Source organism: Montipora foliosa, chromosome 6 (genome assembly GCF_036669935.1).
Source record: "Montipora foliosa isolate CH-2021 chromosome 6, ASM3666993v2, whole genome shotgun sequence".
NCBI lineage: Eukaryota > Metazoa > Cnidaria > Anthozoa > Scleractinia > Acroporidae > Montipora > Montipora foliosa.
Genome location: NC_090874.1, coordinates 7852504 through 7876429, shown reverse-complemented (window position 1 = coordinate 7876429; position 23926 = coordinate 7852504). Strand labels below are relative to the sequence as shown.

The 23926-nt window shown below is 40.2% G+C and overlaps 2 protein-coding genes across 4 annotated transcripts in view; both read right to left on the bottom strand.

Moving 5' to 3' along the window:
- LOC138006571 (failed axon connections-like) lies at positions 1 to 10551 on the bottom strand. Its single transcript, XM_068852985.1, has 2 exons — positions 10306 to 10551; positions 1 to 3200 (listed from the first exon to the last, which is right to left on the bottom strand). Exon 2 carries the CDS (start codon positions 3191 to 3193, stop codon positions 1976 to 1978), a length of 1218 nt encoding a protein of 405 aa, XP_068709086.1. The 5' UTR covers positions 3194 to 3200; positions 10306 to 10551; the 3' UTR covers positions 1 to 1975.
- A 2120-nt stretch (positions 10552 to 12671) lies between these two features.
- LOC138006567 (prominin-1-A-like) overlaps positions 12672 to 23926 on the bottom strand; it is a 66286-nt gene continuing 55031 nt past the window's right edge. For 2 of the 3 annotated variants that reach the window (XM_068852979.1, XM_068852980.1), the window contains exons 21-26: positions 21452 to 21541; positions 20527 to 20654; positions 19075 to 19128; positions 18302 to 18334; positions 15484 to 15528; positions 12672 to 14373 (exon numbers count right to left, since the gene is read on the bottom strand). In XM_068852979.1, coding sequence (XP_068709080.1) covers positions 15489 to 15528; positions 18302 to 18334; positions 19075 to 19128; positions 20527 to 20654; positions 21452 to 21541 — 345 coding nt within the window. In that variant the 3' untranslated portion in view covers positions 12672 to 14373; positions 15484 to 15488. The remainder of the gene's footprint in view (positions 14374 to 15483; positions 15529 to 18301; positions 18335 to 19074; positions 19129 to 20526; positions 20655 to 21451; positions 21542 to 23926) is intronic. The other variant, XM_068852981.1, reaches the window with a different exon arrangement.

Here is a 23926-nt window from a genome sequence, read left to right as displayed (position 1 = left end):
TAACATTGACTGCTCAGTTTTTAATCTTGTTTCTCTTCTAAGTATAATTTAACAATACATTCTACACGAAAGTCTTTTGTCTACATACTTGTATCACTTTCCAATTCCTTCACTCCACATCTAATACAACTACATCAACATCATTTACATCACAATCAGTGAGAAATACCTTGCTACAATTCCTCCCTTGAATAGCTTTCAAACAAAAGAGATTAAGAAAAAGCTATATAAAGATCACCATTAAACAATAATCTTTGTTAATTTGTGTACTTTGAACTATCCTTAACATGCCTGGTCTCTCAGAAAGGTAGCAATTTTATGCCAAGTATGTAACAATATTTAACTTCAGCAATGAATTTATTCAAGACTTTGGTCTAATGATCAACAATACAAAATAACAAAAAATAACCCATACAAGGGTGAACAAGTTTTTTTTTCCCACATAGTATTCCATGATGAAAAAGAATATGAACGACTCATTTTTTTAAGGCAGTCAAAATGTTGCCTGGTAATGGAGAATTTAAGCAAGCATGCTATCAGCTAAAGAAAAAACTGCGAGAAGGACACTGAAACAGCCAAAACTGTCAACAACCAAATACCATAAACTTTTGAAGCCATCTTAAAATTATAGATGAATATGGTTGTATAATTTACACTCCTTTCGCAAGTACTACTTTAGGATCGGTGCAATATATAGCTTAGTTGTTTTCCTTCTTGGACCCGACAATTCAGCGTACTAGTTCAAGAAGATTGGCAAATCTATATGCTTCACACAACAAAATACACAGTAAATTCAAACATACTATGTTTACAAGCAGATTTTAATGCAGAAATGGTTAGTTATTTTCGGAAAATTGAAAGTTGCCACGGCACTGCATCATGAAAGCGAGAAGGACTAAGATGTAAGACATTATAATCTAATTTAGATGATAGCAGTAGAACAGGAAGGTAAATAATTCCGAGGCCATTGTTCCACTTTCGCTTCAGCAATTGAGATTTCCGACGGCAAGCAAAGCAAGCAAGTTCTTCTTCGAGAACGAAAGTAACTTGTATTTTACCCCGATATGATAAACCTGGAACAAGCTGAAGACTCGCTATAGTAAATATTTACTAAACCGCGGTAAAATGTTAAGGACAGCGCTTTTCTGGATGAAACTTGGCAGAATAAACCATAATTCACATTCCTTAAGTAAACTGAATGAATTTACATGCTCGTCGACATGATTACCCGACTCTTATTCTTATGCACATGGAAAGCGAATTTAACTTTAAGAAATTCCTAGTGTTTTACGCTTCCTTAGTACTCACTCACTCACGACCTCTACTGTTCAATGAGATCTGCAATGGCTTCCACTAACACATTTCTCTCAACACTTCGCACGCACTAATACATTTAAGTTTTAACAATCAAAAGATTATGATAAAAAATTAATGTCTTTGGTGCTAATGTAACCGAGAGCTGATCGATCCCTGTTACTTGATTCGAAAACGCTCTGTCGAGCTGCCCCACCTAAATTCGGAAAGCGGCACACCTTCGAAAAATTTCACCGAATTCGAGATTTCAAGCGAATTCCTTTCGCCGTGGGGGCTACTCCTGGTCGAAATGAATAAATTTCTCATTATTTACGATGGTCAGAAATTAATCAGGACACATAGCGAATAATGGTTGAGAAGTTTTACGAAAATAAGTTCAATCAGTCATGGAAAATCGAGCACGCACTTAATTCCCTCGCAACAGAGGCTACATTGAAAATTAACTATACTTAACAGCGCTTACACTACACAGACCTCCGAACTAAGACAATAGTCGCACATCTTGCAAACAAGCAAGAAAAATAATAATACAATATAAAGGATCTTGAGCTTATGTTCGAAGATTGAACATCCAAAGTAATTAAGTAGTATTCACCTAGGTTATAGGAGCGTTTGTTTGCTTTAAACTGTTCAAAGAAAACGAATTTGAAAAGCTTACAGTTTATTCCTGAGCTGGTTCGGCCGCCGGCTCCTCGCTGGCATCACCATTAACGACTGGAGTTTCTTCGTCTTTCTTTTCTTCTGCCGCCTCCGCCTGTTCCTTTGGCTCTTCGGTTGTCGCCTGGGCACTCTCCCCACCTTCGGCAGCTGCAGCTTCTTCGGGTTTACTTTCCTCTTCTTTTTTCTCTTCACCTTCTTTCTCAGCGCTAACTTCAGCCCCTTTCTCTTCTGCAGCCGGCTCTGTGGGCTTGGTTCGCCTCTTCTTTTTAACGCTTAATCTCGATTTTGGTCGCGTCTCCTCGACTTGCTCCTCGCTACACAGCTCATTCCAATCCAACCAGTAGTTAAGCTTCATGCGATCATAGAGGTTTACGAGATTTTTCAAATCTTCAGTGACAACTTTGGTCAATGGAGAGTTTTCGGCCGTGTTCAGAAGGCATGACAGCAACCCAAACAACGTGCAATCGATAGTCGACGGCTCAGAACCCAGGAAGAACTCTTTGTCATCTAAAAAAGCAGAGATCGCTTTCAAATCTTGGACACCAATAGCATAAATGTCGTCTTTATTGTTCTTGCCGATTTCATGGGCTTCTAAGCACTTCACGCATTTGCCTTGATCGAGTTTTGGGCGTACATTCTTCCGAACAACATCTAAGCCCTTGAAATACTTCTTGGTTTCGGCAAAGTTATCGACCCAGCGATAGTACATCAAACTCCAAAACGTGTTTTCTTCAACCATACATTGGAAAGCTCGCGAAAGCGCTTTGTCCTTGTCGGTAAGGGAAGCATCCGCGTCAACTTCAAACTTGGAATTGAGGAAGCTTATAAGGTTGTGCTTCTTTGTCTCGCCTTGGTATTCGATGTAAGGTAACTTTTGATCAGTGCCTGCTTTGAAAACGTTTTCGTAGGGAATCTTCATCAATCGGCAATAGGTCTCAATCTTGATGCAAGCTGGAAGCGGCGATGGAATGTTATTCCAAGGTGGATGTTGGTAAATCAGTACTTTTGGTTGACTTGGGCCATTCTCTTCTGGTTTTGCGCTGTCGTTGACTGCGTTTGCGTCGGGTTCAGCTGCCTTGTTTTCATCGGTTGCTTGATCAGTCTGTTCATCTTGCTTCTCTTCGACATGATTTTCCTCGGGTTTAGCCTCTCCTTCTGGTTTGGTTTCCACTTCTTCTGGGGCTGGTTCTAAAGCGGGTGATTCGACTTCAGTCGCCATCTTTACGCTTTAAAATCAAGAAATGTGTGCTCAGTGATCAAACTTGGGTTATGATACAACGCCTTTGCAGAGCAATAGAAGGCCAAGCCCAACAATGACCTTTAGCTTGGTTGAGCACCACGCGTTATTAGCACGCTTCAAGTTTATAAATTGACGGTATTGTCAAAAGCTAGCCAATAGCAAAGCGTCTTACATTTCCATGAACCAATCACGTGCCCTGTTGCTTAGGCAGACAAAGTTATGGGTGTGAGACAGAGCAATGAAAATTTCGAGCTGGGGGAGGTGCTGGGAAAAAGACATCAATACAAAGGCAAAACGTCTTTTGCATTTCAAAAGTGCCAAGTCGCAAACAAAGAACCAAATTTTCCTTTGACAACTCCATCAAAGCGTGCAAACGCTTAGGTTGACTGATCCTCGCATAAAGGAAACTGTATAGCTCGACTGAGCATATTATTTCACATTTTTTTGTTTGGCTGTGCACGGTTTTTCGTCTAGATATATTTGCGTTGATTGGGTGAAAGAGAGAATTGAGTAAATTAATCTTACTCTAAATCGGGATCAATTATGCAAAAAAGTAACACACTCGGCAAAATGAAAAAAACCGCAACGATTTAAGCAACGGCGGAAGGCCCTAACTTGCATATTCAAAGATCATTAGATTATCAGGATCGTTGATTGAGCAACTTTACGAGACAGAAGGCAAGAATTGTTAATTCTGCGCTTTTCAAACGCATAACATACGATCTTCTAAGGAAATGGGCGGACTCAGACAAAGATCAAACATAACATTCAATACAATGGGATAATGACGTGGGCACAACGAGAATGAGCAACAACTCTCGAAGGGTCCGTGGTGCAAAGTTCCGATTGAATAATAAGTCCAAAATTCTTCCGCTCACGGACTCCAGAAAAAAATGTATATATAATATTAATTTAAAATTTTCACTCTTTCTGAGAGTTATTGGAAGCCAAAGTGTATTGGTAGTTGAGGGATGTCTAAAGTTGTGATGAAGTTTACCTTCCAATCGATCCTTTCTTTTACTTAAAAATATTTTTATTTAACTGTATATATTTTTCTTTTACCTATCGTTTTCTTTAAGGCTTTAATATTCCACGACCTTTTATCGCAAATAATTTCTCACTAAACGAGGCGCTACAAAAATGAATAGATTTTCTTTTTTATGGTTAAAATGCTGTAAGAAAGAAAGAGCGACAGCGATTCTAAAAATAACTTCTAGGTGCAGCGTTACAGTGCATCTAATTGTCTTCTTTTCTTTCCAGATGCGCCCGGCAAATAAGACTTCCCCGATAGAGCATAAAAAAACCAAAATCCATCTTTTCATTTAAAAAATTCAAAATCTTTTACAGTTTTCAGTTTCCTTTTTTTTTTTTTTTTACCATTCCGACAATAAGACAAAAGAAAATCTTCGTAGGAATGTCCAACGCCCTGGTCATAGTGCATTAACAATTTCTCACGTTTACAATGTTATAAAGGTCGCTTTGTCAATGTTTATACTGCAGGCTCGTCATTTAGATCCTGATTGAAACAGGAGAGTGAAAGAGAACATCTTTTCTGGTTTGGATATTATGATGGAAAAAAGGGTGAATGAAACCGTTCCTTGATGCATCATTTATGACGTATTGAAACTTTCCCTGATATGCGTGTTATTCTCCCTTCGTATTTTTTATGAATGTTATCACGTGCTAAAGATACTTTCCGTGCTTGGGGCATGGGACTGTAAAAAGGTCGGTTCAATCAAAACAGGACCGGAAGTTCATCACTTTCTCTTCGCAACAGCGAAAAATCTTGTGGAAGACAAAATGGCAAACCTCATTTCGGGCAATAGAGATCATTAAAACAAATTATTTTCCCAACCAAAGCAATACGAAACAATACTAATCAGAAAGCTGATGACGCACGTCTGTCATTGCAGAAAATAGACCCTGCGCTAAGGACATAACAGTTGTTTTTACGCTTTTCAAACATTTTTGTTATTTTAACAGCGATCGGAGGTTCCAATATTTTCATCATCCTCCTTTAAATTATTGACCTAAGAACCAAGCACTGTCGAAGAAATTAGGAAGGTCTTTACGAGAGGTCACGCTGGCGCAAAAAAAGATGAAGTTCAAATTACAATGAAATGTGGCTCGTCATTTTCTGCATTTCGGAGTGGAATTTGGATATCCGCCTGGAGACATGGAGCCCCTTCTAGTGCTACACTCGTCTCAGTCTATTAATCGCTTGACTTAATTAAAAGTTGCTGTGCAATATCCATCACAAGTTTTCCCCTCCTTTGGTCATGATAAATAAAGGAAATGATGAATCACGAGGATTTTGACCTGTCTCATTTGGATTAAAAACAGAGAGCTAAGTACTATGACGGCTTTAGCTTGACAATTCTAAAGTTCAAATTAAAATATCAAAAAAATCCAACAGGGACTGTGTCTGAGAAATCGCATGACCAAAATTATTTCAATAATTAATTTAACAGAGAGTTTCATGTGACTGGTCACGCGTTATAAAAATCATTTGCGTGTTTCACTGGATCAAACTTCTTTAAACTGTCGATGTTTTCAAAGATTTTCTTCCGAAAAAATGTCAGATAAATTATATCGTTCTGATCTACAGTGAAGCGCTTGCGCTGGCAACGCTTGAGGGACTGCAGGGGGTGCCTTAAGTGATAAGCGCGTGACATTTTTGGCGGGAAAATAATCACTGAAATAAGAACTGGATTGCCTTGTTCAGATATCAGAACAATTGTGCAATATCCTGTTTTTAAAGTAAATAATTTCGAAAATGTTTACCCTTTGACCGGAAATTGAGATAAAACTCAAATGCTTGGTTAAATAGTAATTCCACGAGCACATGAAGAAATTGAGCCCAGGCGGAAAAAAGCGACATTTTAAAAGTCGAAGTTTAAGTTTGGTACTCAATTAAACTTCAATTTTCAAGTAGTAATAGCGAGAAAGCTAGTAAAAACAAAGTTCCCAACCTGTTGCCGGCTTTTTATGAAGCACTCAGTGAATGCGGCAAATTCGTGGAATTCAAACAAGAGATTAACCAGCTCATCGGCAATTTCTTCATCATTTTTTCGGAAGAGTAACTTAGCGGGAGTGAAAATCTTCTTGGATGACTCATAACCTCACAGATATGGTTATGTGATAATTAATCCTCCCTGCTAATTCAATTTAGAGGTAGATTACCAAAATCGCAACAGGTCATTGATTGTAAAGGCAAATATTGACTTGAAAGATTCATTAAGCGGTTTGCCGTTTCTAAATACGGTTCATGTTGGCAAGATTTACACAACCTAGAAGTATTTTGGAAATATCAGTTATCGCAGCAAGCTGCTCTTCTGCACGAAGAATGTGCACTTAGATAACAACATGCACGGAATGCTTAACTTTTAGTAACAACCCAATATCGAGTTGTTGTTGTTGTTGCCAGTTCAAGGGCGTAGCTATAGCTAGGGGGGTCCTGGGGTGCCCGTAACCCTCCCCCCCCCCCCTCCTTTGTAAGCCTTTTTTACAACCTACAATATTAGGGAGCTTACGAAACGACGCCGACACAAAAAAAACAGGTTTAGTGAGCAAAAACAATGAATCTGCATGCTCTGCACGTGAGTTTTACATTTTGGTACATTTCTTTGCCGTCATCTCCTAAATGACGACGTGAAATGACCAAATTCAAGGTTCTGTGGAGGACGTTAGCACATGACGATGAATTTTCAGTTCTCTCTCTACGCCTCCAACTCACTCACACCAGTTTAATTCCTCGACGGTTACTACACATTTTAAACGCGAAACGACATGAAATAGTTTCGTAGTGATACGAATAACGCGAACTTGTATTTTTAAATGAAGTCCTCGAAGCCGTCGTCGTCCTCGTTTCGTAAGCTCCCTAATAAACTCCCTATTCAGGTGGCGAAAACGCCACCGTGATCTGGTGAGTACCCTCTGTTTGACACAGCGTAACCCTCCTTTGAAAAATCCTTGCTTTGTCCCTGTAGTTCGGGTAAAATTCTTTAACACGAATCACACCGCGGAACATTATTTGTTTGATTCAGAAGAACTTCTCAAAATTGAGCGTCAAACACCGGCCATTGTCCCTCTCGATCTTTGTAGCAAACACGACAAGGAATTATGTTATCACCAAAAATGACACTTATTTGGCCTCGGAAGGTTAGATAGCATTGTCGACAAAAGACATATGCCGAATATTTTCCGAACAAATTAACCATGGAGAATGGGTTGCTTTACAAAGCTTTTGAAAGTTTGAATCTAATTAATACTGTAAACATTTCGTAGTAATTTATAAATATACTTGACAGAAAAGCCCAGGTCACGCCCCCGGCACGCCATATGCGAAGCCTTGTATACGAAAAGCGCAGGTGTCATGCAGCTGGAACACGTGGCCAAGCGTGACACGGCCAAAAAAAAAAACCGCGGGAAAATCTGACGCAAAAGAAAAGCAACTGTCGTCTGTGAACTGTTATTACGTTAATTTTGCTACAAAAGTTATAAAGAATCGGTCCTGACTGTGTAAAGAATTTGATAGTGCAACCACACGCACACACACCCACACACACAAAAACCGATACAAAGTACGTATGAACTGGCATCCATGGTTCCATTTTGTGAACGGAAAATGAGAAGGTCACAACTCGACACAACGCATCAGTTTTTAAGAGCTTTCACTGACACCACACCGTTTAAATGTTTAGGCTAAGCATCAAGAAATTATACTTTGCGGTGGGGAGAGAGGGTTTAATTTTACCCTCTCCTCTGTTTACAACTAATATGTAAATTCAAAAAGCTGGAGCAAATGTTTGTCTATGGATTTGCAACGAGTAAAGGATGTTTCTTTAGTTTCAATTGAAAATGTTTCTACGTCTTTCTAGTTCTCTCGATATTTCCACGTTCATTATTAGCCTTCTTTGTTATTTCCGCTTGTTTTGCATATTGGTGAATATAGTTTACTTGTAAACTTAGTTTTGTCAAGTTAAGTCACTCAATTTTTGAGAGGTTAAATCGTTGGATAATTTAAGGAATAATTGCTGTTTTCTGTACTGGTTCTTCACTGAAACAATTAATCCTTTTTCTCTGCTTATTCGCGATTTTGTAACACAAGTACAGCAAGTCACAGAATTACGACGACAAATTTGATGCAATACTCAACACTGATACTGAAGAGACACGGAAACACCGCTAGTGAAATAAGACTTAAAGTTCTGCCTCTTACAAATGCTAATGGTAATGAATTTATATAGCGCATTTTCGATTTCCAAAACGACTGCTGAATATTGTTACAACATACGCTGCATCAATATTTTCCAAATGTCATCGTATCAACGCTTCACTAAAGATTCTAAGGCATGATTTGTAAACGAAAGGTCAGCCTGCAATTTTCGCTCACCGTTATCCCAAGGTAAGTGAAAACAGGAGAGTTAAGACGGGCGACTGCAATCGCAAACTAGTGACATCTAATACAATTTTAACAAAACAGGAAAGCTTACACGTTCGATTTAAACTTGTTCCAGATTTAACCCAAACTTGTGTTGATTGTTGGTGGCCAAACAATAAGACGCGAGTTATTCTGGATGAAAAATTCCTACAATAACCCAGGGGGTGTGTGTTTGGGTGTTTGCTAATTGACGCCGAATCGAAGGGCTTCAGTTTGTGATACCTCGAACCACGTATGTAATAGGCACGATCATTTTTTCCACTTTTAAGATAGATTTAGCTTTGCGTTTACGGCAGGCGGCAAACGTGAAACTGAAATTTGCGTTTTGCCAAGAAACTGGTCTGATTTTAGCTCCCTTTTTTGCCCGTTATCTACAAATGTCGCGCAAGTTCTAAAACGAGAGAGAAAAGTTAGAATAGGACAATTTTCATGCTTTTATGACAAGCAACAGCCTGCCGTTTGACGTTTCCCGTTTCACGTTTCACGGAAACGCGATGCTAAATCTCTCTAAAACTACACGTGGAGAAAGCGCAAGTGTTCCCTGTTTGGCGCCATTCTCTGGTATCAGCTGATGTCTTTGGAGAACAAATCCCGAAATATTTAAAGAAAACAATGCGAACGTCCCTAGTGTCCAAGTTTCTGTAAACAGTATCTAAATTTTGTGAGACAATTAGCTGTACGCGTTCACTTCTAATGAATTATTCTCCATTCTCATCCTCTGAGACCGCGATCGATTCGGTCAGCACCTGGAGTAACATTGCTTTTACAAAATATTTCTCAAAGACAATTCAACGAATGAAGGAAAATGCTGTTTTTTTTTACTTCTAGATTAAAACAGATTTTCTTGATGCGCGCTCACGTTATTTCCTACCAGCCAATCAAAACGCGAGTCTACAACAGATAACCAATGAAAATTTGTGCGATGTCACAACCGTGTTTCCATTCTCTCATATAAACACAGCTGTTGACCAATGAGAGTGCGCGTGCTATCCTAATTATTTTACAAGAGGTGATGGCAAACTGATGGGCACATGTACAAAAAGGTTAAAATTTGGCAATTCGTAGCAACTTGCCTCTTTTTTTTTAGCGTGAAGCATAGGTAGGTATTCAAGAGTCTTCTAACTCTTGTCTCTGTCAACTTAACTCGTGGTAATAAATGCGTTTTACTAAATGCAATTTTACGGCAAAAGGAATGCTGAAGAACCAGCCAGAATTGTTCGTGCTGGAGCTGACCGAAAAATGACGAGAATTTTCTGAGCGCGATATGGTGTGCATGTGACGTGAAGTGTTAATATTCATTTGTTAAATATTACGCATAACTTACTTGTTCACGCGATTACGTAAGTTGCATTGGACTATTATTGCTTACTTCTGAAGAAAACGGAGGATAGATACGTTCCTCTCGTGTTATCGTTCGACGTTTCTTTTATCGCCTTGACTACGGGGTTTATTAATTTGATGACAAATGTGTTGACTTATTCACTGACCGGGTAATCAATACTACACACAAAGCTAGCTGACTATAACCATAAACAAACTTGATGAATCGAGAGCAACGTCCTCTCAAAATTGAAGAAATACTAAGCATTTTATCAGAAGTAAAAGATTCATTATTTTTGCTTCAAACCCTAAAAATAGTGATGGTTACCTTCATTCCGCGTGCCAATGTTGTACAGATTCTCAACCGCTTCTGGCGAGTCAAACTGTAAATATTGATCCATTGATCCATCACATTCACAAATTAAAACCAGCAAAACTTCGGAGACGAACTCGACATCCTTATTGAAAGGAGCTAATGAGCTTGACTGGTCATAATTAAGTTACCGAAATGAAACGTGTTGCCTTTACGATTCAGGCTTTCCCGAAGAGCACTCCATCTTTTCTCCACTCAAACTAATTGGCGAAACTTGTAGACTTTGAACTAAAAATCACACTTGCGAATCACACCACTTCTTTACGTCACTCAGTCTACCCAATCAATACAATTTGGTTACTATGGCGGCACCAACAAAAAATCTTCTGGAGTATGACTTTCTTTCAGTTCCCTTTCATTTTGTTTCCTCTTTCTTTTTCTTTCTTTCTTTCTTTCTTATTTCTTGGAGTCGGGTCATAAAAGAGAGGGGCCTTTTAGGATTTCCGTGAGTAATTCAATAGGAGTCATAAACACCAACGTAGTACATTGAAAACAACGGAAGCTCTTTTTTCCCAAGAAAACAAAGTTACAAGTTAAGATGTTAATTTTAGGGTTTCCTACTTCTCTTCTTTTCAAGCTTTCAAATAGTTTTCAGCGTCATCATGGATAAATTTGGATAACCATCAGTAATGACGGCAACTCAGTGTTTTCTTCCCGACCTGAAAGCGTTATGAAAGAGAATCCGTTATTAAAAGCATTCTTTTACTATAAACATAATACCACACAAATTTAAGTGGCTGCGATTGTTGGCGGAATTATCGAAGAGGTTAATTTATAATTACATGTACTGATAAATCGCCTGAACTGTTTGCTTTTGTAATTCTTGTAACCAAGTGGGGTGAACTGCTTACGCTAAAGAACTAAAGTAACCCTCGAGGGCAAAGACGGAATGTACTTCAACTGCCGCGGCATGGCACAATGATACATATAGCAAGAACCTTTTTCGTGTTTCCATGGAAGATACGGGTTCGACAATTTGATAGCCTCCTGTAGTTATTTTTCTCAAACGGGCCAAGTCAAATTCAAATTAACTCAGAAATGTAGAAATCCAAACACTGTAGAGAACTTGAAACTGATCCAGCTGTTTGGACATGGACGGGTTGCAACAAATCCTACTAATCGTGATTTGCATTATAAAAGCGGTACGCGCAGAGAGGATTCAAATGTTCATCAGTCTTTGCTGAATACATCTGACAATAAAATACGAAGTTAATATTCACATTTATCTTAGTCATAAATTAATAATGCATGGCACAACTGCAGGCTTTCCAGTAGCGAATGATGATGACTCTCTGTTTATCTGTAGAATTCAATTCTACTGAACCAGCCCCAGTTGCTCAAACGGTGGATAGCGCTATCCGCCGGATAAAACCCTATCCACTGGATAACTTATTGGGTTTTGCTAGTGTTTATCCGCTATCCACCGTTTGAACAACTGGGGCCAGGTGTTTACTGCATCCGAATGGCTGATAATGAGAGCTATCTATTCCATAGATTCTTTCTTATATTTTTCGCCTTAGGCTTACACACACCTGTCCTATTGAGTCTCTTCCACATGATATAAGCTAGTTACACAATCGTGCACAGAATACATATTTCAAAAAGCATGTTTAAGCACAGCGTTTTAAAAACACAGCGGACGTTAAGGTTACACAAGATCGTTGTTTCCATACCTGAGGTTGATGAGAGATAGGAGGACAACGTCGACGAAGACGAAAACGCAAAATAGCAATATGACTCTTCACGCCCCGCACGTGCGATGGAATTCTGGTATATTTCTTTGACGACGTCATCAAAAACAAAGGGACCACATACACGACAACGATGGCTTTGAGAACGTCGAAAAAACGCCTTAGTGAACAAAACCAAAGGGCATGCACGCCGCGACCGTGCACTTACGTCACTTCAAACGTTTTGTGCAATCATCTCGCCTCGTTCCCAGGAACTCACCCTCCTTTGCTTCACCTGGCCCAGCCCAGAAGCTTGGGAATGAGGTTGGGGAATATTCCCCTCGTAGTTTCGAGCTAAGATGACGACTGTTTTCAAAAGTCAGTGAAGATGTAGCTCCATATTTTGATTCATGACTGAGAGAGTGATAAAAAATCAGAAAAGAGAACGTACTAGTTGACACGTAAACAAATTTGCCGTCTAAATGGACCCTCTAAATGCGACACTTCTGAACGGCTGTATAATTGAACTACCTTGCGTGACTGATTTCGGAAGAAATGGACCCCTCTCCTTCAAAGAACGCTGGAAATGCCCCTGATAGGTAACAGCTCCAGACAAAAAAAGAGACCACAAATAGAACAACATGAGACCCATTTTAAAGCTACGTGAATTTATTTCTACAAGCCTCCGTGATTTAGGAAAACGTAAATAAGATCTTCATATACTGTAGTTAGATTATAATGTGTACTCGAGATTATTAAGCGTTCCTGATATCAGCCAAAAACAATTACGATACAATACCGTGGGAATGGACCCACACAGGTTTTGACCTCTTCTAATAACTGAATTCATCAAATTTTTATTGGAAATATCGATATATACTGAATAACCTGAAAAACGAATCCTTTTACACCACTATTCATTCTTTTTAGCGGTTCTTGGTGGCTTTGTGTTCGAAGAGTAAAACCCGTACACACAATTTGATAACATGAAATTTACGGAGTTAAGCTCTCCGTGCAATGCTGGTAATCTAAAAAAATAATATCGTAACCCTTTCACTCCTGTGGGGTTCCCCATTGACGAGTAAAATCGTCTGGCGTTAGACAGAGTAAAATCTATAAGTCTCAGTGGCCCTTACAGGAGTGAAAGGGTTAAATCTAGCCAAGCTCCGAGCTACATTTTTATTAAATAACACCCATCCCAGTTATGGTGTGTTAAACAAACACCTCTGTATTGAAGTTGTCTGAACGACAACAGCCAGAATATGGGTGGGGACCCTGAGAGGATAACAGAGACACTGGTCAACCACGATGAAGAAGATTTCGTGACGGTAACAGAACAGTTCAAAAGCGAACCAATGAAGTCGTGTCACACAATTTTTCATGTTCAGAATATAGAACCATATTTTTAAAAAACTCAACCAAATGAATACAAATCCCTTTTACGCATATACCTTACTGTCAAGTGATATGTTAAGAATTTTACTGCTACTACTACTATATACTATATCTGCATGACATAAAAGTCGCTGTGTACGTTGACTTAAAATTTTGGTACAGGTTTTTCCCACAGAATTTAATAACTAATATGGATACTATACCTTGTGACAAAATCAATAAGTACAACCCTTTCTCTTTCAAAACAAATGAATTCAATGTTTGTAAAATACAATAAAAACTATGTAACGCCTAAAATATTAAAGCAGTTTCCAAACGAGTCCCTTAAAACAAAAGCTAATGGCAGCCAGCGACATGCACGGGAAAATGTCACCCGCGTCTCCATGGCATTTCCTCCACCAATGGTCGAACGCGGGAGGGTTTTGACAACAGTGGATCCGTGACAGAAAGGTGCGACACTTAATGACAAATACATAACGTTGTGTTAGACTGCCGAATGCATGCAAAATGTCACCAGTGCAGACAAGTACTTAACTCTACAAACGATAAACTTGGGGCCCCTTGTTTGGGGCTTCAAGTTGTCGGTTGTGTAGTTGTCATGAGGTGTCCAACCTCCCTTTTCGTCACAACCGAGGAGTGAGACCCTTGAATTCTGTTGGACAAAGGCTTCAAAAAAAATGCTTGCGCGCAAGTCACAATTGCCATTAACTAAGGCAATTTTTTCCTAAAACAATCACGAATTTACTTTCGGATATCAACACCCCTTCAATGAAAACTACGTTCACCGCACTTAGATACCTCACGTTACCTATATATTTGTTGACAAAAATATTACTGCTTGTTGACTCTATCTACAAAATAACTAAACTCCTTGGCAAACACGGCTTTGGATAGTTGCTGTCTGGTTGTGTAGTAGACAATTCCTGGCAGCGACGTTCAATGATAATTCTGATACCCACTGAAAAGGATCACATCAGTTACAATTAGAATCCTACAAACCTGCCTTGGTTCATACTTTTGGACCAACATTCATGAAGGTGCATCAATTCATCATTAACTTCACATTTGAGATTGCTGTTAAGGTGTTTATTTCTTTCAAATTATGCCAGCTTATTATTCCGTCTTTAAAAGCCCCTTGACACTAAAGCGTCCCTATAATTTGTTAAAATGGTAGATGGTTATGCTCATTCTCTGTTGCGTTGTTAAGGTGGCCTTGGCCGTTAATTCCTTGTTTCATGGCATGATTATGTGTTATGTCGATCTCTTTAAGGTTCTCACAAACAAGCACCTAAGTTTTCAATTTTGACTTTAAAATTAGTGACAACATTTTTTTAAAAGTTAACAACCTTTGAAAGCAAAAAAAAAAAAGCGCCTCGACGTCTTCGGTTTCTTATCAAATGCAGAATTCCGCACTTTTGGATCACAAGCATCGACTTGGAAGTCGCGCAACACTCCTCCCAGAGGGATGCATTGCTTGACGCCCTACAAGCGCTGATAGACTCGGCAATATTTCCTGCAACTTGTCTCGCAATTTCAATGCAAATAAATTCTTCGTATTGCGAAAGAAGTTGCTTGACGAGTGTTTCACGCAGCATGTATTGTTTTCGAGGCTTGAAAAATATGTTGCAACATTGCGTCAAGTTTTGCGGAAAGCAGAACTAAATTCTGCTTTCCGAAACGGTTTCTGCAACTTGCCTCGCAACGTTTTTCAGCCGTTGCAAGGTATGTTACGTTGGGCGATGTTTCGAGCAACTGGTATTGCCAAGTCGTTGCGGGACAATTTGCTCGAAAAATTGCACAGTGTAATAGCGCTTTATGTAACGGCTACAGTCACACATCCCTTCACCAACAAAAACCTTTTTCAACGCTATTTCACGACTGTCAAGGCAAAACATAGAGATAAAAAATTGACATTCAACACATCAGTTTTTACGTCGTTTTGAAGTGTTATTAGCAGATTTACGAGCCGAATTATTTCAAACAACGTGGAGGCGCTTTTCGAGTATTAAACTTGAAAATAGCGAGACTTTAATAACATCGACAAAAATTTATGTACTTTAGATTTTACCGGTATTAGGTTCTGCTAGGTGGAGCCTGTGGATACACGGCGTTTCTGACAGAAAAAGCAGCACATCACGTTTACAAACTTAGTTTCATATAGTCATTCCCTTGAACTTTTCGAAAACAATAAACCTTTCAAAGAAGAACATTTTACAACAACTTTCTCGGTCCCACCGAGGGGACGAGCAGAAAAGAAACCCCGGGGAAAGACTGAGTAGACAGCTGGTTTTCGGCAGTTTGCCGGGCCTTGCTGGGTTACCTATCCGCCTAGAGCGAACTCAACCCACCTTTGTCAAACAGATAATTATAATTTTCACCCATTAGAATTGCAGACGCTGATTAAGGTGGCTCACACCAGTTTCAACAATTTGGAGGAAATGTCTCATTAGAAGGATGAACTCTACAACATTGTTCAACAAAACGGCAATGTTATGTTACCAAATGAAACAGCATGATTTCTTTAAAAGATACCCTCGTTGATGTGACGTAATGCCGGGGTCACCATGGCAACAAAAGTACAATGCAAAAACGCCTTATACTTGTCTTTAAACGCTTATATCTTAAAAGCCCAATCGGTGACCCGAAATTTCTATTTCTGGGAAGTGATTAAAAAAAGGTTCAGATCAAACTCTCTGCAACGTTAAAAAAATATCTGGAGTGGATTCATATCCACCCTCACAATAGACCACTTTCGATATATTAAAATTAAGTCCTAAACAAAAGGCATCATCTCGAGGCTCTAGTGAATAAACTCATACAAATCCTTCTATTTCTTCCCCAGGGCCTTGAGATGATGTCTTTTGTTTTGGACTGAATTTTAATATATCGAAAATGGTCGATGGGATAATTTTAAGATAGCTCTGAATCTGCTCCAGAGAATTTTTTAAACTTTGCAGAGAGTTTTATCTAAGCCTGCTAATTACTTTACTGCTTAGGGCATATTTAGATGGCCTAAGCAGCGGTCTTAACCCACCAAGTCACATCAATGAGTGTGTCTTGTTAAGCAATTAATGGTGTTTCAAATGGTACCATAACTTTCACGTTACCTAAAACAGTCAAGCAGATTCAATCCCTCCAAATGGTAAAGTTTGTTGAAACTGGTTCGCACCTCAAAAAACTGTTCGACTCTGGTTGATTGGTTCATAAAAGACTAAGCACAAATAATATGCAACGGATGCTGGGGCTCACCAAGGCGAGCCTCCATATCTCCACTTATTCCTTGAGTCAACCCTATCCCGAGTAGATCCATTTTTTTACCACAATTGCTTGTTATCTCGCAATCTGATTGGCTAATTTGCCGCTGTCGATAAGAGTCAAGACAACACTACTCAACACTACGTCATCAGTACTCGCGTCACGCAATATAATAGCCAATCAGGAACGCGCTTTTTTGGGGAATAAATCAATCATATTGCGAAAAAGTTATAGGCAACCCTTGCTCTCTCTTTGTATCATGATCTTGGTCACGCTCTGAAAGAAACATTTTCGGCTGCGTCTCATGAATCCACAACATTTTGACCAACCTCGTTCCCAGGGTGCCTCATCTTCCAGCCAACTGAGAGACCCTGGGAACGAGGTTGCATTTTGACCACTGTGATGACGAATATCGTTGTCGATGAGAGTACAGGCAACATTGAACCACGTTCGATTTGTTAAATAGAGAAAGCACGCCCACTGTTGTAAAAGCCAATCTGAACAAAGCTATCTCAGAGTCAAAGGAAATACGATACCTTTCGTTGGAAAAACCTGTTCCAAAAACTAAAGTTCCTCGGGAAAGGGTTGTAAAGGGTGGCGTGGTATCCAAGCCCTCAAAATAAGATATTAGGCTGATTTAGCAACAGAACGGGAAGGTCAGTGGCGACGTCGCGCGCAGCAAAACTACCAATGAGAATTTAGAATAGAGAAGAAAAGAGTGGAGTCTATTCTATTCTGAATTCTCATTGGTGTTTTTTTTGCGCGCGCCGTCGCCACTGACGTTCCCGTTCTGTTGCTAAATCAGCCTATTAACTTCCCCCTTTCCCCCCCCCCCCCCCCCACCCCTCGAATGTCCCGGGAAAACTTAGGGTGTTTCTATTTCCCTGCAAGGTCTGCCGCATATTCCTTTTAAGTGATCATTTATTAGTGCTTGTGCCTAAATGGTTATCGCATTAACAAAGGATTTAGAGCACGTTTGGCTGTCCTTCTTTACGATTTAGAGCAGTTGTCAATTGAGTGTCGAAAGCTTCCCGAACAAAAGCGAATTGCTTTGGTTTTGCATTTACTTCACTTGGTGACTGGTTGAAAGTTCTCGAGCCACTTTTTCAACCAATCAGAAGTGAAACCAAAACCAATCGTGGCTCGCGCGTGCACATTTTCCCGCGCTTTGTGTCGGCTACGTGAAATTACATCGAGTTTTGATCGGTTTACAGGACGGTTGCCGTTCTATTTGATTGGCCAAAGCAATCATTTGGTTTTGGTTTTACGACACTCGATTGAATCTCGCTCTAACGTTCAAGACTGTTGTTAATTGGTCCACATTATCTGAAGAACGGTTATGTTTATTGCAAAGGTTAGAAAATGACTTTTTTACGTGATAGATAGATTTAATAGATAGGTTTAACCCCTTGAAAGAAATCTTACTCAAAAGTTCACAGTTAGATGGGAATTAAAAAAAAGAAAAAAGCAAACAAACAAAATAGTTGACTGGTTTCCATGCGCATGGCACTCTAGACAATATTTTTAGGGAGTATTGCTACAGTCTCCCTCTATTAAATGGGTCATACAGTATACAAATCCTTGGTAGTTCGCTAATACAATGAACGAAGGCTTTTTTATTAATTACTTACTTCGGATTGGCCCAAGATTTCTTCTCAGAGCCGCTGTGTAAAGAAAAAAGGAAACATTTTCTCAAACATCAAACAGGAAGCACAAGTTAACAATACTGTGATATTTGTAAGTCTCCAGTGTAAAAAAAAAAAAAACACCCTGGGGACGACTTCCCCTCAGGTTGTCGAAACGTCAGTCGTTCATTGGGGAGCTTATTTACAAGGCACAGTTTGCGGGTAAAGAGGTTACGTCACGCAACATGATGTAATTTTCAAAATGCCCAAAAGGCAGAATGAAACATTGCAATAACCAGTTAAAACTGTTGCACAACATAAAAGAAATACAGCAAAAGGAAAGCGAAGCACGGATAGACACAAATGGACAAGATTAAAACAGATTGCTTTTGGGTAATCTTCAAAGAAGTCGGCGCAGCGTAGGATCATCTTGTTTGTGATTTAATGGTAATTTAATCAGTGAAGGAATTCCACATTACCCTTTTCGAGTAAACTCGTGATTAACTTAAGATTTCCCCTAAACTCCCTAAAATAACTTTTGTAAGTCCTGAGGGTAGTTATTTCAAGAATTGTTCGCACTGGCAAGTTGGGAGTTTATTACGTCTATCTACTGAAAAATGTGTTATTTGTTAACTCCGGTGAACGAAGCCAAGGTTTTTTTTCCGATGATGACTTGGGGATACTCGGCAAAAAACCCGAGTACTCCTAATCGACTCCTGAAAGGAACCACTCGGATTTTTTCCGAGAGTCCCTTCATTTTATTGCGTCTAGTTACTTACTAAGGTGGCGGGGCGCCAGAGTAATGATGCGGCTGATCCATTTCATACATCTCTCTGCAAAGAGCACAAAAGACAGTCAAAAGACTTTACAGTGGCTTGCGACTACGGCAGGCGGAGCGAAGGGGTGGGCTGATGGAGACTGGGGCCAAGTATGTTTGATTGACAGTCATATTGCATGCTGAAATTTGTCATTGAATTTTGTCCCATGAGTGAGACAAGGGACTATAAAATCCCTCAATTTCCTCGTATTTGTCGGGCAACACTCGAGTAACAGGAGGCATGCAGGCATTTCCCATCTCGAGTCGCGGGTATCAGTAAGTTAATCACTAAATTGAAATGCCACGACAGAATTCTGCTTTGATTCTGAAGTATACAATTTCAAACTCAATCGGATCATTCGCAACAATACCCAGTCCGCTACTGAGAAAATATGGGCCCTCGAGTGACCAGAAATGAAGTAATGTGATCGGCTGATTTTAGTTATTGGCCCTCGGACTGTTGTTGTCGTGCAATAATACAAAAGGTACCAACCCAAAATAAAGAATCCGACAAACTTCCCACGGACCGAAACGATGTTAACGTTGTATCAAGAGTGCATCACCCAAGAGCATTAAGATTTACCCAAATTGGCCTAGTCCCCATCAGCGTCAGAAAAGTTTTGTGGGAAAATAAATAATGATAAACCAAATTGGCTAACTCAACGTTGCACCCTAATCAAAGCCTTTAGGAATAAAACGTTTTGTTACAGATATTTCCATAAGATCAAAACGTGAATGCAACATTATATTGCAAATACAATATACACAAAGAATCTAAACCCAGGAGATATGGATTGGGCACATCACTGAGTGCCAATCTGGGGCCTCTTCAAATGAGTCCGGTTGGCCAGGCTGGCCCAGTTTCCGAGATCTCGCCTCACCTATAAATCCTTTGTAAAAATTTTTTTGTGTTCATATGAGAGGGCGCGCTGGCACTGTTTCCGAGATCTCGGTTTTCCCAACCAGGATCTCAGTAAGCGGGCTGGAAATTTTGCCACATGAACATTTCAGCCCGGCTACTGGGAGGAAGATAATACAATGCCTTACTTCTCTTTTCTTCGATGATGAAATTTGAGGCTGATTAAACAAAGAAAATCGAGATATTCTCACCCGCGGTGTTCATTAGATTTCACGCCTAAATGGTCGCGTCGCCACTCTTTAACTCAGAAACCGGGCTGAAAGTCGCCACATGAACAGAGACCAATTTTATCCCGGTAACTCAGCCACCCCGGTCAACCGGGATCATGTGAGTAGGCCTCTGGTCTATAGTTTATTTTCCCTCAAAACTTGGATTAAAAATAGACACTCTTCTGACGCTGATGGAGAAAAACCTGATACCAGAATCTCACTCTTGGGTAATGAACTCTTGCATGCACTACATAAAACTGAGCAGAAGCGAGCTCTTGTTACTTACGCGTCCATTCCCTCATCAAATTCGCTCTCATAATCCATGCAACGATAGTGTTTCGCCAGTTTGACGCTAAATATTATCGCTGGGATGAAGAAGAACAGACAAAATCCAATGGAGAACCAGAAGCCATTCTACGAATAAAATGAAAAATAAAATCTTCCAGTTAGCTAAGGCCCTGCTTATATGGAGAGAAGTTGTCCCGGTTAGAAGGGTCACCTGTCTACCCCTGCTCCCCAGGACGATCCAACTTTCCATACATCTCCTTACAAAAGGTGGCTACAAGTTCTCGACAGTGAGGTCACCCTCCTAGCCGGGCCAACTTTTTTTTCCCATGTAAACACTTTGATTGGCCTAGCCGGGTCAACTCGGACAAGAAAGATAATAGGGAGCTTTAGCAACGACGACGGGAACGGCAACGAGAACGTCATCTAAAAACATAAATTCGCGTTATTGCAATCACTTCGAGACTATTCCAAGCTTTTTAATGTGACAAAGGTGTAGCAGTCCCTCTGGAATGAAACCGTTATGAGCGGCGCTTAATTTAGGGGAGAAAAAGAAAATTTATCCTCAAGTGCTGACGTCCTCCATAAAACCTCAAACTTGGCTATTTCACGTTGCCGTTTTGCTGACGACGGCAAAGAAATGGACAAAAGTGAAAAACGCACGTGACGACCGTGCAAAGCTAGTGTTTTTGCCTCCTAAACATGCAAATTTGTGACGTTCTCGTTGCTAAAGCTCCCCAATGAGAGCTTGAGCGAGCCATGTCACCCCAGTCTCTTGATGATCGAAACTAAGACGGGCAGCTCTTGTCAATTCTCTTCTCATATAAACGCCCTCGGCTTGGAAGACGGCCCTCTTACCCGAGGGACAACTTTTCTTCATATAAACGGGCCCTGATATTGATGAGATGATACTAAACACGACTTACAAAAGGAAAGAGAGATTGCTTGCAGACGAAAGTTATGACTGCATCGTGAATCTTAGCGACGGGTTTGCACTTTCCCAAGTCATCGTTCAGCTGTGAACAAAACAAAAAGACAACAATTTACCGTTTGAGGAAGATACATCGATGTTTGCACATTTCTAGACGAACCCATCCCGACCGTAATAGAGCGGTTTTCAAATGAGTGTCGTAAAACCAAAACCAAAGTAATTACTTTGGCCAATCAAAAAGGACGGAGAAAATCCAGTAAACCAATCAAAACTCGAAGTAATTACACGTAGCCGACACAAAGCGCGGGAAAATGTGCACGCGCGAGCCATGATTAGTTTTGGTTTGACTTCTAATTGGTTGAAAAATTGGCGCGAGAACTTTGAACCAATTACTGAGTGAAGTAATTATAAACCAAAGTAATTCGCTAATTACTTTCGACACTCAATTGAAAATCACTCTAACTACAAAAGTCAAACATAATTGATGGTTTGCATGTGACGTCACGGCGGCCATGTTGGATGGCAAGTACAATAAAATGTCTCTCCGCTGGGAACTACATTTTATTACATGTGCATTATGCAAATTCTACGAACAGAAATTGTATTGTATTGCCATCCAACATGGCCGCCGTGTCACGAAGTACGTTTTTAGTTATGAACGTATCTTTGCACACAGTCAATGAGTCATGATTATTTTAAAGCTTGCAGCTTTGGGGTATTGAGGACCAACCAATGTGGCCCGGGTTCGATTCCCGGTCCCGGCGTCATACGTGGGTTGAGCTTGTTGTTGTTGTTGGTTATTTCCTTGCTCGGAGAGGTTTTTTCCGGGTACTCCGGTTTCCCCCTCTCCTTAAAAACCAACACTGCCAAATTCCAATTCGATCCGGAATGCATGGACACATGTTGACCGACCTCCTTAAGGTGTTCCGTGGGTAAACAGATTCAATTTCCATTTCCACTTTTTTTTCCAACTGAGAAAATTACAACCATTCACAACGCACAAATGCGTTAGATATACTGGCAGGAGACACCCAATTGGTTTTTTGCAAAGCGCGGTGCAGGACAAGTACAGTTGGTGGTCCCAGAGTTAAATAAACTCGCAAAATCAGCAAGCAAACACACCGCCCAAATTCTTGGGCAATTTACTGCCTTCTCGCGCGTTGTGAAAGAAAAGTAGTTCTTAAATAAACGCAAGATGTGCATTTTCACACAGATTTGCAACCGGTAAACCAAATAGAGTACGACGTCTCTTGGCATCAAGCAAAGGGAACAATTCAACAGGATTCCATGCTTTGACACCAGCTTTCGCGCGGCCTGTTTTTTTCGCTCCGCTCTCGACGGACTATAAGAAAACAAAGGGACTGCTCGTAGTCTACTTCTCGATCTCACTAGGGAGCTTACGAAACGACGACGCCGACGGCAACGAGGACTTCATTTAAAAATACAAGTTCGCGTTATTCATGTCACAAAGAAACTATTTCAAGTCATTTCGCGTTAAAAATGTGCAGTAACTGTCGAGGAATTAAACTGGTATGAGTGGGTTGGAAGCGTAGAGAGAGAACTGAAAATTCATCGTCATGTGCTAACGTCCTCCACAGAACCTTGAATTTGGTCATTTCACGTCGTCGTATAGGATGACGGCAAAGAAATGTACCAAAATGTAAAACGCACGTGCAGAGCGTGCAGAGCCATTGTTTTTGCTCACTAAACCTATTGTTTTGTAGCGTCGTCGTTGCTGTCGGCGTCGTCGTTTCGTAAGCTCCCTACTATCACTTCTCGTACGCCTTCACCGGGTGCACCGCATAAGTTCAAAACTGGCGTGCCGCTAATGTTGTTTGTAACCGACTCTTTGTTCCCTCAACTCGAATGCGAATGAGCTGCCTGTACTTCGTTTGTTTCTCGTTTCGATCTTATTTTCTTTTGAACAAGCCATGTCACAAATCCAAATGTCCTTCCTTTCCTTGTCCTCAAGGACAGGTTTGGTCTTCTCGATGCGGTTCTCAATCTCTTGCCCAAGTTAAATTCGGAGTCCCAAACTAATAGCCCACTTTCGATATATTAAAATTCAGTGCAAAACATCTCGAGGCTCTGAGGAATAAACTCATACAAATCCTTATATTTACAGTGCCTCGAGATGATGTCTTTTGTTTAGGATAGAATTTTAATATATCGAAATGGGTCTATTTTGCTCGGAGTTTCACCAAGACATAACCCCTAGACCACTTCTCTTTATACCACTTTACGCGGATTTTGGATTCTAGTAGGAGAACGACTACGAGTACGAGATTTTTTCATAGAACAACAATGAGCACGCGCAAACCAGCGTCATTTTGGCGGGAAAAACGTGATGCCGTCGTCATTTTAGTACGAGGTTTTGCAACAATATCGTCGCTTCAAAACACAAGAAGTCAACAACACGGTAGCAGTTTTGGCATTTTTCAATCAGCAAAAAGGCTCAGTTAACAGCAAT